This window comes from Phodopus roborovskii, unplaced genomic scaffold (genome assembly GCF_943737965.1).
Source record: "Phodopus roborovskii unplaced genomic scaffold, PHOROB, whole genome shotgun sequence".
Lineage (NCBI taxonomy): Eukaryota > Metazoa > Chordata > Mammalia > Rodentia > Cricetidae > Phodopus > Phodopus roborovskii.
The window spans coordinates 6,815,001-6,832,659 of NW_026126546.1; the positions used below are offsets into that span (position 1 = coordinate 6,815,001).

Sequence of the window (17,659 nt, forward strand, 5' to 3'; positions counted from 1 at the left end):
GAATCCAAGCCAGGAATCACCTCGCAGCCACGGAGAGGGATGGAGACAATGTGGGTCTTCAGGTCAGACCTGTCCTTGTGGAAAATGAGCTTGCCGTCCTTCACTCTGCACCAGCGCTCCCGCCAGCGGCTGTTGGAGAGCACATTTAGGTACCCTGCAAGGAGAGGATGCCACAGCTCAGGCTCCTGAGCAAGCCAAGGTACTTAGGGAGAGCTACCCAGGTCCTTTGTAGTCTCCTACAGACCAGGGCAATGCATAAAGCACACGCTTACACCCCAGGTTTTAAGTGTTCATAAAGAGAGGAAAGCCGTTATTACACAGCTCACTCTCCACCTGGAAGCTTTTCATGGGGGCAGAAGACATTTCATGGTATAAGAACCAGTTTCAGCTGCTTGGTATTGACATGGAAACCCGGAGGCCACCTTGAAACAGTGACAGTGGATGTGGGGTGGCTAGAAGGCAAGGGGAACTGTCAGCTGCCTGCAAATAACGGGAAGAGAAATGGAATGCAGAAAGCTCGAACTGCAAACCCTGAAAGCAGGACATGGAAGGCAGAGAAACAGAAGTATCTGAAGATGAAAATTCCCCAGGAAATGGGAGGCCTGGGGAGTGGTGAGCTCCCCAGTGCTGGATGTGTTCCAGCAAGTGACGGAACGTGGCTGGTATGAGCTCCCCACCCACAGACCGGAGGTCCCCTCCTGGTCTCTGTGTTCCATCCCCACATGTGGAAGTGAGGGCTTCCCCTCATGGGGAGACTAAGGCAGATGAAACCTGACCGCCTGCGTCTGGGTCTGTGTGATGGTGTATCTGGCATGCTACTGTATCTTCAGCGTATCACACAGAGGTGTGATGTCACACGTGACAGAATTACATGGAGAGTCATCCCCTGAAAGAGAAAAACCCTCAGGCACAGGAAAAATGACACAAAGCACATCTTTCTAGAAATACTGAGGCATGAGTTGGAGGTCCCATGGTGACTGTGGCAGCGATGTGGCCTCCACTGTTCTAGACTGCAGAGATTAGAAAGGGATTAATTAGACAGTGGAAAGGGGTAGGCAGCAGGTGAAAAGGAAGATGAGCGCTGGGTGCCACTCCGCACCTTTGAACCCTTGCACATGTATGCTCACAGTGCCCAGGGGAAGCTCCGTACATTTCTGATGAATATTTTCAAGGTATTGCTCAACGACTACACACATCTGGAAAGTGTGAGCTCACTGCACCCACTCCCCTTAAAGTATACCTCTTGATGAACAAACGTTGCCACTAGCCATGCCAGGCAAGGGATCTGTACGGTCACAGGCACAGGGACAGAAGCCTGTAGATTCTAGAGCAGGGACTTGCTGCTCTCTTGCGTTCAGGCAACTTTTAAACATCTGAGAAGGAGGAGGCACCCTCAGGTGGAGAGTGCCCCACCAGAGGCCACACTCAGACCTGATACCTCCATGAGAGCAGAGGGGACGAATAAGGAAGGTGATTTCCAGTACGGCTGCAGGCCCCACTGCATCTTCGCCCTGGACAACACCGCAGTTAAATGATACTGCTCTTTGTAAAAGGCTTTTACTGTGTAGATGGAACCGTTCTGGTTTGTTATTATTTTAAAGGGAAAGCCCAGCTTTAAAATGCAGTCAGATGAACATCTCAGTTGCTCTCGGTATTCTGACCGCCACCTAAAACAATCAACCATGCTGAAAGCCACATGCTGGACTTCTGAGTAGATGTCACCTGTGTCAATAGAGCCTAAGTGTTTTCTGAGCACAAGTCCACAAACAGGATGGCGGGAAGTCCTGGAGTAACTTGATATACTCTGTAGGCAAGGCTCACACACGCCTGGACTGTTTAACCACTGTTAAAGAGCCAGCCTCCCTGGGAGTGACAGCACCCACTTGTGACCCCACCACGCAGAAGGCAGGGGCATGGAGGATCATGAGTTCAAGGCCATCCTGGGCTATATAGCAAGACCCTATCTCAACGACAACAAAAACAAGCAGGTGTGGGAGTACCAGACTGTATTTTCAGCCCTCAGGAAGTAGATGCAGGAGGACTTGAGTTCAAGATCAGCCTGGATGACAAGGAGACGCTACCTTCAAACAAACAAACAAACAACAAGCACTGAACTCTAGGGCATCGTGGGTGTCATGGAGCTACCAGACAGGGAAAGGAAATGTCCTGTGAAAGTCTACAGAGCCAGCAGCTGAAGGGGTAGAAGATACAAAGGCATGGGACCTCCAGTGACCACATTGTAGAGAGCCTCAGACACCAGCCTGGGCAGATGATAGCCTCAGACACCAGGCCAGGAAAATAGCAGACACCAGCCTGGGCAGATAGCTTCAGACACCAGGCCAGGCACATAGCCTCGGACACTAAAGCAAGCAGCAGACTGTGCAGAAGGTACTGGGGCATTGTGTCAGCAGGAAGAATAGTGAGACTAATGTGCACCTGGGTAACTTAGCAACAACACTGCTAAATTGCCCATGACTCTGATTTAGGGCTCACAGCTGGGAGCTGCCTCCCCACGTGCACACAGCCGTTGCTGGACACGCCCACCATCAGGACAGCAACACTGGCTCTGCCTTGCTCTGCCTCCAGACAGAATCTGGCCACAGTCACCAGATGCTGTAGCTTTCCCAGCATTTCAGCCACAGAGGAATGATTGCATGAGACAGGTCCTCCCTTAATTTAGAGCATGACTTCATGGGACATTACCATATTTTAATACATGCTTAGGATTTAAGTTTCAAAGACAGGAAGAAAGTTTCCCTGGGTGACAGGCCTGGCTCACATAAACAGGAAGCTCTCAGATGCGTCCATAGTTCTGTTTGTCAGCTGACCTCTGTGGTACCCTACTTTCTCAAAAAGGGGGTCCCCAAGTTTTTGCTTTCTTGGGGAGGGAACACAGACAGGATTGAGACCAGGCAGAGCATGGCAGAGCTCCTCAGGCAGGGATCTGGAGGCAAAGGGTGGGTCTCACTCTTGGTACCAAGACCCCCTGCCTTGCTGAAGGGATAGGCCAGATCTTCGAGCTGAAGCAGACATCTGCCACCAGAGGGTGCCAGAGTGCAGCCAGGACCTGAAGGCCTGGACTCCAGCCGGGCCATGAGGCTGGAGGCTGCAGGGAACTGTTAACAATTACACAGGAGGGTTTTGTTGTTTGATTTGACTGGTTTTTGTTTCTGTGTTTTGGGGAGGTTGGTTTTGTTTGTTTTGTTTTTGTTTTGGGAGGCAGGGTTTCTCTTTGAAGTCCTGGCTGTCCTGAACTCACTCTGAAGACCAGGCTGGTCTCTAACTCAAGGAGATCCACTTATCTCTGCCATCTGGGTGCTGGGATTAAAAGGTGTGCACATGCCACCATTACCTGGCTTGACTGTTTTTGTTTGTTTTGTTTTTTGTTTTTGTTTTTTAATCCCACTCATACTATAGCAGTTAAAAACTGGGTAATTTCAGTTTAATATTTTGCTATTCTTTCCACTCCAAATTCTATAGGAAGAAAGGCAAGAATAAACAAGGTTTCATTAGAATTATAAAGCTAACTTTACAGGCCTGAGGTTCTACATTTCTTTGCACCTGACCCTGGGCAGGGCTGGTGTGCAGACGTGCTTTGTTGACTTTAAGGCATGACAGGTGAAGAATGGACAGTGACGTAACAGGCATTCAGCACTGAGCAGCTTACCCCACTCTCACTGGAGCCCCGGTCCCAGACAAGCAGCCTGAATCTCCAAAGCAGTGGCTTTGCTACCGTGTGCTGGGTCCCATTCTGGGTGATGATTCATAGCTGAGAAGGGTCATAATCTAGTAATGCAATGGGGGCTTGGCCAAGGCTGAGATCCCAGGTGGGTAGCAAGAGGAGGTCTCTGTTTGTGCTCAGGACCGTGTGACTAATGTAAGGTGCCTGTGGTGAGCAGCAGTGGCTGGGGGGGGGGGGCACTGGAAGAGGGCTCACTTCCAGGTCTCACAGCTTTGCCTATAAAGCAACAAGAACCCCAGGACTGCACCAGCCCATGAAAGGCCTGATGAAAACCACCTTGGGTGTGGAGTCTTGCTGTGTCACTAGGGTACGTCACCTGGAGGGCTAAGGGAGAAGTTGCCTAGGCTAACATTAACATCCCTCAAAGACCTCTCAGGAGGACAGAGACAGAACCTGGAGCAGTTCAGCTGCATCTGCAAGGTCTGCTCCTCAGCCCATGAAAGCCCTGTAAGGACACCCAGGAAGCCACAGCATCCCGCCCACCATAACCAGACTGCAGTGCCTAGATAAGCACCAGGCTGGACTCAGTAACTCCAGGGAGTCTTTTCTGCCTGCTCAGTTGCTCTGCCCTTCTGGCCCATCAGCTTAGCTGTCTCCCAGCAGCTGCAGGGGCTCAGCTTGGCAGGGTCAGCCCCCACCCCCACCCCGGCGGGAGTCCAGCCCCCCTTTCCTCTGCCCAGAGTCCTGCAGCTGCACTGAAGGGCTGAAAATGGCCATTGTTCCCTGTTCCCCTCGAGACGCTGCTTGGCGATTTTAGAGTTGTGTTGCAGAAGCCAGAGCTGTGTGTGGCAGATACCTCAGGCCCCTGCTCTCAAAAATCACCCACACTTTCAAGAAGGTGACCAGCATAGAGATGAGCCACTGTGTGACAGCAACAGGGCCAAAAAGCAGCTTATGGGGAGGCCTGCAGGGTTGTGCTCTTGTGACAAGGAGAGACCGGCCAAGGCATGGGCTACAGGGAGTCAGAAAAGGTTTGGAGGGGGTGGGGTCACCCACTCTGCCTTCAACCAGCCCTGAGACTTGGAGCAAGTCATGCCTATCTCTGAGCTTCAGGGTTCTCTTCTGCAAGAGGAGGATCCAGACTTCAGCCTCACTTGCCTGCGGAACCATTCCTCCTCCTAAAGACATGTTTACCTCTCATCGGGCCTTCAATCCCAGCACTCAGGAGACAGCGGCAGGCGGCTGTCTGTGATTTCAAGGCCATCCTGGTTTACAAGATGAGACCATGTCTCAAAAAAAAAAAAAAAAAAAAAAATCTATTTCCTTCATTGATCTAGAGCAGTTGGAAAAAAAAAATAACACAGAAGTAAAGCTGGCTTTAATTCTCAACTTTGCTCATCGCTGACAAAAGCAGGAAGAAAGACTACATCCCAAGAGCTCCAGGAAGATGGGGGTTGGCCAGGAGCAGTGTGGCCGTGCCCCCAGACCCTGCCCACTCTATCACAGCTCCGTCCAATTGGCTTTACTGCAGCCGAGTTCTCTCCTCATGGAAGGGAGTGTGATATGGAAGCCATCATCACCAGCTGCCCTGAATCTGTCCTCCTGTCCCCAGCAGCCACTTGATGAGAGACAATCCCGGAACTGGGTGCACAGGGCTCCTGGTACCTACAAGAGGTTACGATTCTTTCCTGATTCGGGCCCCTAAGGAGGGAGCTCAATGGGGACAGAGGGGGCTGTAAACAGAACGACTCTGGATGAAGGAGTTTCGTGTTCACACAGATGGGAAGTAGAGTCTGAAACAGTGATACGCAAGGGCAGTTGCAGTCCATTCTTGTTTCCCCGTACGCGGCCTTGCTATAAGCCGTGGCTGGTCAGTGCTCACTACACAGCCCAGGCTAGCCTTATAGGCAACCCGCTATGCTCCTGCGCCCTGGTAATAGGATTGTTGGAATGTATCCTCATGCCAGGCTCCATTCTTGATTTAAAAAAGGAAGGAAGGAAGGAAGGAAGGAAGGAAGGAAGGAAGGAAGGAAGGAAGGAAGGAAGAGCCTGGTGGTAGAACACTAGCTCAGAACATCTGTATACTGTAAAACAAAACGAAATCAAAAGGCAAGCCCCTCTCTTTCTACTTATGCAGTTTTCCTCTTTGAAAGGACGACAGACACAGTTCTCCTAAGTGTGGTAACTGGGGCCATTACGGTAATGTTGCTTCTGCTCTCATGGAGACTGTACCCACTGGCCTGGCCACAGCCCAACTTAGGTGCTATGATAAAGCTCTCCACCCCTTTGCTTCCCCATGGTGCTCACCCACTGGCTGTTACACATGCATTCCTCTGGTTTGTTTCCCTGTTCGGTTCCTTTCTTTAGCCCCTACCCCAGAGGCCATGGTGGGCAGGACCGGCTTGGTTGATGCTGTGGATCATAAGCAGCTCCCCAGCCAAACAAGGGTGGAAGACAGACAGACTGTGGGATGGACAGATGTATCTGGTTCTCAACCTGAGTCTGAGGTGTGATGCAAAGGGGACTCAGTGCTAGAGGTCCGGCCTGTCTTGTGCCTGGGTCCTAGTCTGGAAAGGCTGCTTGGGACCGGGGAAAAAAACCGTCATACAACAGACAACATAGTTTTTTAATCTTGAAAGAACCAGGGAGAACGTCGCAAACTCTCAAAGATTCCTCTATTTCTAAACACTGAATCCCACAATTCAGACAACCCCAGAGCACACCCATGGACAGTCTGCTGCTCTGCTGCTGGCACATGGCAGGCTCTTACCACAGGTGGGCACATCCTCCTCCGCTGATGACGTCTGCTCGTCTGTGGATGGCTTCTTCTTCCCCAGACCAATGATCTTGGTGATTTTTTTCCCGGTGACCTTGGACACGGTTCCCTTGGCATCTGATTTGGAGGTTTTCTTCCTCTTCACTGTCAACACAAAAGTGTGTCTTAACCATTTATGTTAAATGGGAAACTCACAGCGTTCATCACCAGGCATTTCTTCCCCTGCAAACTGTTACTCATCGCGCACATGGGCATCTGGGATGAGCCAGCTGGGGGTCTGCATATTGGGGTCACAGGAGGATACAGCTGCACTCAGGAGGACCAGGAGTATACACATGTGCATACAGACATGTCTGTGTTATCACACACACACACACGTGATGGACTGAACGCAACAAAGGATGGCAAATAATGGCAAGAACCATGTGGAGATAGGAATGGCTGGGTGGTCAGACAGAGCCTGCCCAGGGCTGACTTTTGGTTGACTGCTCAGACATAAGGAATGAGTTCTGTCTGTCCCAGAGGGTGTAATGCCCAGGCAGGAAGATAGGTGGACACACACCATCAATGTGGGGAAGATGGAGAGGCCTAAGATACCGAGGGAAGCTACTGCCGATTCACCAGCAGCCTGGCTGACAAGGGCTGGGTCTGCAAGGGGGGACGGGGAAGTGGGTCCTCATTACTGGTCTCTCTTGTCCAATTTGGACAATGTTTTGAGCTTCCTGTCCAGAGCTCTCAGACCAGAGGCCTGCCTTTCAGACCATGTTCTCATTTGGCCAGGACGGTGATGGCTAGAAACTAACTTTCAATATATAAATCTAGAAACATTTTGTACAAAAAGGATTTTTTTTTCCCAGCAAAACCAGAAGATCTGGAAATCCTGGACTCACACATGCATCATCTTGGTGCTGAGTCCATGCAGGTGATAATGGCTCCAAGTTCTGACGCAGGGCAGATCTCATCTGCCCACACCATGCCATGGAGGGAGATTGACTGCCAACTGTATCTGCTGCTACTTAGCCCTGTGTACCCGCCTCTCCCCCCACAGACTTCACCCATGAATCCACCTGAGTCACAGGGACCAGGCTCAGAGAAGTGAGAATGGATGTATAGGGAACACTCAGAGCTGAGGGACATGATCCTTCTACTCAAGAGCAGCTCTGGACAAAGTCTGGTCAGCCCATCTCAGTCTCCTAAGGGTACCATGTGCTAGAGCCAGGGTGCAAGCCCCTTTCCCAGAGGTCCCCTCCACTGGGACACGGCCTCACTGGGGTACCGTTCTGCATCATGACCAATACAGCATCACCTCACTCCCTACACTCACACAGTAACCTTCAACCATCTGTGGCAACATTTTAGGCAGTACAAAGCTTTTAGAATGCAGTAGGTATTCAGGTACCTTTCTCCTTTTTCAGGAACAAATGGACCCCCAGCACATCACACGAATTACTAGAGACAGAACATCCAGGGACATGGGATACGCTGTGGAATAATTCCCAACCCCTCCTCTAAACAAGCATGCTCACCTGCAAGCATCTCCCATTCCTCTCTGGGGAAGAGGTAAAACAGTCCTCGTTTCTATTTCTACATGCCCCTATCCACTCCTAAGATCAATAGGCAAAATCCCTGCTTCCTCTCGGGTGTACAAGCAAGTAGCAGTGTCTGAGGGAAGAGTTGCCATACTATAGCTAAAAGATGAAGCCATGAAGAATTTGAGGACAAACAACATTCTATACTGAATGTTCCTGCCTTGGCCCTGCAATTCTGACCCAAGAGTATTTGGTGATAATAAATGAGGCTATGTGGTATGAATGATTGATCAAAAAATAGTGCCCTTTTATAGACTGTGTGTGCACAGAACATGTGACGACACAAGCCAGGAAGCAAAGTCCTCAGGGACCAACCCTACCTGTAGACTTGATCTTTAAGTCTGTTGTTTGTACCCCAGGATGCAGCATGTGCTTTTACAAACAGACATTTTTTTTTACTTATTTTAAATAACCCACATTAAGGCCTCCTGAGATCTTAGGGAAAGGGGGGGATGTCCATATACCCCCTTTTCCATGCTCTTAGACACACATTTACTCACTGAGTCCTGGGAACCGATCCAAGCCTTGGTGGGAAGAACGGGCGCTTCCCCTTCTACCAGACAGAAGCCCAGGGCAAGAGATTTGGGTAACTTTACTTCAGCCCCAGCCAAGCCACAGTGAGTGGAAGTTGACAGTATATGGCTCCATTAGTGACTTAGCAGGAACCTGTAGATGAGTTCATTGTCTCTCCCAGGCGAGCTGAAAGTGAGGAGATAGGAGACACTCTCCTCAAGACTCTACCCTGAGGTAACCCTTCCACTCAGGCAGACTCAGTGAGAGTAGGTTTCAGAGTCTCAGCAGAACTGAGACCAGCTCCTGCCAACACAGTGCTTCCTAGACTCCAAACCCTAAAGCACAGAATAATCATATCCTAGGTCACCCTTGGAAGAAAGGTCCCGACATAGGGACATGACAGAAAAGCCATCAAGGACACATTGAGGCTATTCGGTGGGGACGGGGCAGCAGTCAGCACATCCCCAAATTCAAAAGTCAATAGAGAACTCGCCACTCAGTGAGGTTATATGGCGAACAGTGAGGGGGTCCAAAGAGCACAGATGACCAAGACCAATGCCCCAGCAACGAAGACAGAAAGAGAACATTAATATTTCAGTGTGCAAATGTCACAAACCTAGGCAGGCCCACTTTCTCCTGGAGATGGAAATAAAATGACTTTCAGTCTAGTCTATGGGAAGGAGGGGAGGGAGAGGTGACATCATCAGACCCCTAGTTCATCAGGTCCACCCACAGGCAGCCCATTGAGGACTAGGTCTCAGATGCACACACACTGGGCGTGGGCAGCACCGTTTCTACAGTCTAGGTCTTCCGCCATCTTCCTCCACATCTGCTTTAGGATGGTCACTGACTCCCTACTGTCTATACAGGGGTTCATCTTGAAAGAAGAAAGCAGCATCTCAGAGCAGAGCTATGGCTTTCACTGATGCCTTCCCCGGTGAGATCCCAACGAGTAGGCAGCGTGGAGGAGCTCAGGCTTCCTCTCTGTGACCACCACAAACTCCATCACGAAAGGGCCAAGCTAAAGGAAGCTTGACTCACGTTTTTCCAGTGGAAAGTAGAGAACGGTAAGGATCAAGAACTTAGGGTGCATCTGGACTATGAGGTTCCTTTGTGATGTTTGACCAGCAACCATAACACACAGAGACAGACCAGTGTTGGACAAAAGGAAAATGTGTGAGCCAGGTCACCGGCTCATTCCCAGACACATACAACTGTCCTTGTTAAAAAAAAAAAAAAAAAATAGAACGAGCAGCTGGGGAGATCACTTGGCAATTAAAATCCTGTATTTCTCTTAGAGGATCTGAGTTCAGATCCTAGCCCTGACATAAGGTGTCTCACCTCTAACTCCAGAGACCCAAAGCCATCTTCTGGCCTCCATGGGCACCTGCACATCGGCATACAATCATACATATACAATAAATAATTTTTAAAGAGTGAACAGGAGATTCCTAGGGACAGATGCAAAACCTACACAAACATCCAACAGACACATTACTCCATAGACCCTAGTCACACAGGTTCATGGGGGCTGGGGGTCATGAAACAAGGAAACTGAGCTGTTGACGGAGCTGCTGTATCTCAGCAGAGCAACAGTAACCTGGGGTGTGGCTCCTCTGAGGTCCCAGCTTGGGAGGTTGAGGCTGGGAGACTGCTTGAGTCCATGAGGCTGAAATCGGCCTGGACAAAGAGACTATCTCACAACAAAAAGAAAAAAAAATTCAGAGCAAAAAGAAAGAAATAAGCCAAACAGCAAAGCAGGAGCCTGGAGACCACAGGGTGTCCTACCTCAGAACAAAAGTTAAAGATAGCTTCCCACGCTGAGGTCTTCATTACATATAACATGACTGGTAGTCACTTCCAGAGGGCAGGACTAACATTACATTTGGACCAGACTGCGTTAGAAAACCACAATGAAGAAGCAGACAGTGTGACCTTCCGGAGTGAACTGTCACACTGTCTGGGCTCCAGAATTCTCGGCTGGGATGGCTTCGGGCACAGCGCATGATTCATTCTCAGGTAGCAGTGTTCATCACATATGAGCCATACAGATGAGAGCCCGGGCACCCTGAGCAAGATCTCAGGTCCATGGAGGCCTAGCTCTTTCCACATACCTTCAAGTTAAACCCCTCCCTTGAGTGCATACTCAGGAATAAAATGTCCAGCCATACATGTGGGGGACAATCTTTAGATATTTCATAAATGACTTGCAGGAAGAGTATGTGCAGATCCTCCAAAAGCTCAGTAATAAACAATCCCATAGAAATATTGGCAAAGGATCTGAGGAGACATCCTACCAGAGAGATGCAGAGGCAATGAGAAGAAACTGCTTACCACTGGGAGGCCACAGCTGCACACCATCACACATCTGTGCAGTACCAGGTAAAGACTGTAGGCCAGGCAGGGGCCACGGTCCCACGAGAATATGTGGCCTTGTAACCCTCTTCTAGATGGGTCCTCGTGGAACATGGACTCATATGTACAAGCAAAGCCCTACCTGGGAGCCAGAATGTCCCCACAGTCCCTACATGCCCTGCCTGGGATTCAAAATGCCCCCACAGATCCCATATGTTCTACCTGAAAGTCAGAATGTCCCCACACTCCAGGGTGTGTCACTTGGGAGTCAGAATGTCCCTGGAGTCACCGTGTGTCCTGAAATTGGTCCGAGGGTGACAAACAGAGTTCATCTCCACAGGGTGTGCTGTGCAGCAGCTCTAACACTGAACTGAGGGGCACTGGGTCCACCCTGGACCCCAAGTGAAGGCAGGAAACCGCAGCAGCAAGCAGGGCTGGGGGGGGGCAGAGGTGACTAGAGGAGTGTGAAGGGACATGGGGGTGACGGAAACGCTCTCTTGAGTGTGGAGATGGTTACTTGCTGTAGGTATATATTAAACCTCAGACTGGCCCCGCCAAAGCAGATGCACTTTACTGAATGCCATCCATAAAGTCAAGTTTAGAAACAAGACACTTTACCCCCTGCACATTCGTGCTCATAGCAGTTTTGTTCTCAATAGCCAAGGGTCAGAAGCAACACAAGTACCACCGGCCGACAAATGGACGGCAAGATGCAGGCCATGTAATGGAATATTTATTATTCAGCCTAGAAAAGGAAGGAAAGGCTCACACATACTACAATGTGGGCGAACCTTGAAGACATTGTACTGGGTGAATAAGGCAGTTGCAAATGAGTAAGTACCACAGGATTCCACTGCAGAGATGGAAAACAGAATGGTAATTGTTGGGGCTGGGAAGGGGTGAGGGACTTGGGTTTCTGGAAACAAGGTTTTGATTTGTGAAGACAGAAAGTTCCAGAGATGGACACAGGTGATGGGCACACAGCACTCTGTGTGTATGTTTAATGTCCACAGGACACTTTAAAATGGTGGGAAAGCATACATTCTGTGGGATATGTATTTTCCCATGGGATTGACAATAATTTAGATGCAGGACGAGAGAGAAAGGTTCTGGGATGTTGCAAATCAAGAGGCCTTCCTAGTGTTCTTGGGGGACAGAGGGTGTGATGCCTGCATGGGCGAAGCACAAAGGCTTCCCCATAGCCACACTTCTCACGGCAACTGGTCTTTTGGGCTCAGATATTCTTGGCATGTGTGTTAGAATCTCACCTTGTTCTTTTCCATTACATGTGACTCCATTTTCCACAGCACCTTCTCCATCAGAGCTGGGCCTCTCTGAAGACAATTTCTATGAGGACACAAGGATCACATTATTCTCTCATGGTCATGCAGACATGGTGAGGTATGATGGAAATTAAAATATTATCTCAAAAGTTAAAGGTCATGAATCCAGTTACGGAGAGGGAGGAGTGATGAGCAAAGGGGTCAAGACCAGGCTGCAGAAACCCAGAGGCAGCTAATGGACTCCCGGACTGATAGCTGGAAAACCAGCATTAGATCAACTCAGACCCAACTCAGACACCCTGAACATGGGTCTCAGAAGGCCTGGGCAGTCTAAGAGACCTCTGACAGTGGAACTAGGATGTAGCCCTGGTGCACGAAAGGACTTCAGGGGCCGATTCCCCATGGAGGGATACTCCCTTAGCCTAGAGACAGGAGAGGGCCTAGGCCCTATCCCAGATGACTTGACAGATTTTGATGATCCCTCCTGGAAGGCCTCACCCTCCCTGGGGAGTGGGTGGGGAATGGGACGGTGGGGGCGAGCATGAGAGGGTGGGAGGGAGAGGGAACTGGAATTGATATGTAAAATAAGAAAAAAAACTAAAGAAAAAAAAGTTAAAGGCCAGATGAACCAAATTCTCAACACTTTGCAGACACCACACCGTCATAGACCTGCTGAGCGCTGCAAATGGGCACACTGCATTCAGACCTCATTTCATAGCTATGAATGAACCAGGTTGTTCACGCCTGTAAGTCTACACCTTTACCCTTTGTTAGTCATAAAGCAACCCACATAGTCTGTGAGAGGACTCCTTGGCCAAAGCAGGCACAGAAAATGGACATGGGCAGAACTGTAGATGTGCCCACTGGGGTGCTGCAGAATGTTAGTAAAACTAGCAATTGGGAACGAAAGGATGGAGGCCTGCAGACATGAGAGATACCTGGCAAACCAATGCACATGTGTATTGAAATGCCTCACCAATTCCCCAGAAATACAACTCATCTGCACGGAAAATCAAAGCCATTAACAGAACGAAATGCTTCATGAGACCTGCCATCTCTCACCTTCTCCAGTTCTGCCTTGTTCATGGGGGCACTGGCGCTGGGTGGTGGGGAACACTCTGGATCCACAGGGCCGCTGCTGCCACTGTAGGCCTCCTTGATCACCTGTGGGAGGGAGACACAGACTGAGCGGGCACAGAGGCCAGGGTATCCAGGTGACGGACAGGCTGAATCCTATGTGGGCAGACTGAGGTCTGCAGTGTGGTGAGGGAACTTGAGGGGTCAACAGCACCTGGTGTTCGAACTCGCAGGGACTTGACTTTGTTCTTTGGTTCACTCATTTGCTCTGCAAATCACCTGCCCAGTCCTGGCACTACACTAACTGGGAAATGGCAGGGAAATACACTTCAGTTCTTTCTGGAAGTTCCCTCCCACAGCACTGAGATGTCATCATAAGCAATGAGGGGCACCAGAAGGTGAGGGACTGAAAAGGTTCTAGGTATCTATGCACTGCTCCTGAACAGGACCTGGGTTCGGTTCCCTGTACCTGCCAGGTGGCTTTTACAACTGTAATTCCAGCTGCAGGGGATTCGACACCCTTTCTGCCACATACATGATTAAAAATAAATCTTTTTTTTTTTTTCAAAGTAGGTGGTGTCTGACAAACTAAAGAACTACAAAAATAAAGCATGATCCTTTCACAGGAAGGTGTCAGCTACCTGAGCAAGAGGATTTGGAGGCTGTCCCAGGATGACACACAAGCACACAAGGTTCTGGTCATGTGAACTAACAAGAAAGCTCCTAGGCAGAAGAAACAGCAGTGCAAAGGAGTGACAAGAATTTAAGGAGGCCCCAGAGTGCTGGGGAGAAGAGGACAGAGCAGTAGGGAATGGATGGTGGATGTAGGGATGCAGTCCCACGCCCCGCCACACCCCCTCAGGCCTGGGGAGGAGACTGGACACACGGAAGGACCACTGGACAGAGGGCCCCACAGCCAGGGCAAATGGCTTTGCTGCCGGGCTTTCACCTTGGCAGAACAATGAATTGTTCTGAGCCTGAACTGCCTCCCCCTCTAAGGCAAATAAATGTTCTAGATGTTTCCGTAATTCCAAATTCATGTTAAACCCCGAAGAAGCAGCCTTGGAATGGGAGAGGCTTTAGACGGCAGCAGGGTCAGGGGAGCTGAGCCTCTGTGACGGTTCAGACCTCAGAGAAGAGCATCCATGCCTTTTGTGTACAGGACACAGCATCTAAGAACCATCTATGAAGCAAACCACAGGCCTCCACCAGTCTCCCATCTCCCAGCACCTGGATCATGGACTCCCCACCCCTAGAACTGCAAGGCATAAATTTCTGTTTATGAATGACCCAGTGTGATGTATCTTGTTAGAACAACTGTAATGGACTAAGTCCCTGTGATGCTACTTTAAATGGCCAGTTTGACACAATGTAGAGGGGCCAAGGAAGGAAGTCTAGAGGAGGACCAGGTGGGCCTGTCTGGAAGGTTGTTCTGATTCCATTCATTGCAGAGGGTCAGTCCACCCATTGTAGGTGACGCCATTCTTTAAGTTTGGGTCCTGTACTTTGTAAGTACAGGAAGGGGCCTGTGCACAAGCTCGCTGCTTTTGACTATAGGTGTGATGTGACCATCTACCTCAGCTTGCCTTGACTTCCCTGCAATGATGGAACTGTAAGCTAAAATAAATCCTTCCTCCCCTGGGTTGCTTTTATCAGAAATAAAGGCACCCACGTCTATAGAGCAAGTCCCTCAGACAATGCCCAAAACAGTGTGTGAGCTGTTGTAGGAAGGAGTTACACAGAAGCAAAAGAAACCAGTACAGGGGACGTGGCTGAGCACCACGCAGGAACAAGATGAGGGAAGTATGGTGACAGACTGCAGAGGTGACGGTGTGACCGCAGAGTGACAGAGAGACCGCAGAGGTGACTGTGACTGCAGAGTGACAGGGAGACCGCAGAGGTGACTGTGACTGCAGAGTGACAGAGAGGCTGCAGAGTGACAGAGAGACTGCAGAGTGACAGTGACTGCAGAGTGACAGAGAGACTGCAGAGTGACAGAGAGGCTGCAGAGTGACAGAGAGACTGCAGAGTGACAGAGAGACTGCAGAGTGACAGGGAGACTGCAGAGTGACAGAGAGACTGCAGAGTGACAGAGAGACTGCAGAGTGACAGAGAGACTGCAGAGTGACAGTGACTGCAGAGTGACGGAGAGACTGCAGAGTGACAGAGAGGCTGCAGTGACAGAGAGACCGCAGAGGTGACTGTGACTGCGGAGGTGACTATGGCTGCAGAGGTGACTCTGACTGCAGAGGTGACTGTGGCTGCAGAGGTGACTGTGGCTGCAGAGGTGACTGTGGCTGCAGAGTGACAGAGAGACTGCAGAGTGACGGAGAGACTGCAGAGTGACAGAGAGACTGCAGAGTGACAGAGAGACTGCAGAGTGACAGTGACTGCAGAGTGACAGTGACTGCAGAGTGACAGAGAGACTGCAGAGTGACGGAGAGACTGCAGAGTGACAGAGAGACTGCAGAGTGACGGAGAGACTGCAGAGTGACAGAGAGACTGCAGAGTGACAGAGAGACTGCAGAGTGACAGAGAGACTGCAGAGTGACAGAGAGACTGCAGAGGTGACTGTGGCTGCAGAGGTGACTGTGGCTGCAGAGGTGACTCTGACTGCAGAGGTGACTGTGGCTGCAGAGGTGACTGTGGCTGCAGAGGTGACTGTGGCTGCAGAGGTGACTGTGGCTACAGAGGTGACTGTGGCTGTGGAGGTGAGATGGGGTGGGGCTGAGGCAGGCAGGCTTTGCCCTGGGGAAGTAGCGATCACTGCTGGCAGCCTCACTGGGGCCCTGGGAAAAACTCCGTCATTTCTGTCTCAGCACTGGGTGACAGAAAAGACATGCAGGGGGTGTGGGAGAGAAGCTCAGATCCAGGCGCACATCTCAGTCGAGTTCAAAATAAGTAGAGTCGCAAGCAAAATAATGGTGCTCCCAGCCACCGAGTGATGAGCCCCCAGGGAGAGGGCAAGTCAGAGGCAGAGAGGAAGACCAAGGGTAGCTAAGGAAGACAAGCAGTGTGGGCACACACCTTTAATCCCAGCTTGGTAAGCAGATGCAGGTCTACATAGTGAATTCTAGGTCAGCCAGGGATACATAGAGAAACCATGTCTCTAAAATAAGTAACTAATTAAAAGAAGAGAAACTGGAAGTCCAAGCATCATGGGAAGGCAGGAAACAAACAAGGGAATTGGCCTCAGGAAGGAGAAGGAAGCTTAGGGAGGGAGTACACAATGGACAACAACCAGGCAGCCTGCGTCACTCTAAGGCAATGGTTCTCAACCTGTGGGCCATCACCCCTTTGAAGATCGCGCATTAGGTATTTACATTGTGGTTCATAACAGTAGCAAAACTATAGTGACTACGTAGCAATGACAATGATTGTGTGGTCTGAGGTCACCAGGATATGAGGAACTGTAGAAGGGGTCAAAGCATCAGGAAAGTTGGGAACCACTATCTAAGGGAGCAGAGGGAAGGGGAGGGACTCCTCCCGGTCAGGAGGATCTGCACAAAGGCATGGCTTCTCTGGGCTCTTTTCCTCAGCACAGGGCAGGTGGGGCTCGGTGAATCAGGAGGACAGAACACCAGTCACCAGCTCTGTGGCCTTTTCATTCCTCACTAACAAAGGATGGAACTGAGAAGCCCCATCTTGCTGGACTATGCCCAAGACAGCAGCCAGCATGGACACTTTCACAGGGGGCAGCTTCAGTGACATCATGCTGAGAGCTTAGACCATGACCCTGGACTAGCCACAGAGGCGGGAACAGCCAGACTATGGGTCACAGCGTCAGTGGGTCCTCAGCCACCCCTGCATGTCACGGGATTCTTGAGGTCCAGCTCACATGGGGCTCACACTTCTCATCTCTGCTGTCGGCAGGTGGCTCTTTTAGGATACCTCTGTGTCCCCAGTCTGCACAGTGGCAGGCAAGTCAGTTTCCATAGCCAGTCCCATCCCTGTCTCTTCGCTGGTACTGGGATCTGACCCAAGCATCAGCAGGACTAGGATCTGTTCCCAAATACGTTGCCACTCAGCTTTCTCAAGAGAACAGAATGCCCACACTTAAGATGGGAAGAAAATGGAAGAGGACAATGCCTCGCTGCGAGGCTCACTCCTGTGACTTCTGAGGTGAAAGCCTGTGGGCGGACTCCACCCAGGGACCGCGCCTTCCCCAAGCAGCAAGAGGGGGAAAGACCAGCTTCCCTCACCCCTATGCTAGGTCCTTAGCTCTCTTTACAGGTTCCCCTTCCTTCTGCCCCAGGCAGTGACTACATCTTCAAGTACAGGCACATTTGCATTAAGGACAAGGTGAGCCTTTTTCTGGAGAAGGAGCATATGGTTCAAGTCCAGCTCCGCCACTCACCACCTGAGCAAGGCCATGCCTCTTACT

At 50.5% G+C, this 17,659-nt stretch overlaps 1 protein-coding gene across 1 annotated transcript in view; it reads right to left on the bottom strand.

The window, feature by feature from the left end:
- Afap1 (actin filament associated protein 1) overlaps window positions 1-17,659 on the bottom strand; it is a 66,901-nt gene that overhangs the window by 29,631 nt on the left and 19,611 nt on the right. The window contains exons 6-9 of the mRNA XM_051200429.1: window positions 13,261-13,362; window positions 12,184-12,262; window positions 6,453-6,602; window positions 1-154 (exon numbers count right to left, since the gene is read on the bottom strand). The exon at window positions 1-154 is cut by the window's left edge and continues 58 nt beyond it. Of these exons, the coding sequence (XP_051056386.1) occupies window positions 1-154; window positions 6,453-6,602; window positions 12,184-12,262; window positions 13,261-13,362 (485 nt within the window). The remainder of the gene's footprint in view (window positions 155-6,452; window positions 6,603-12,183; window positions 12,263-13,260; window positions 13,363-17,659) is intronic.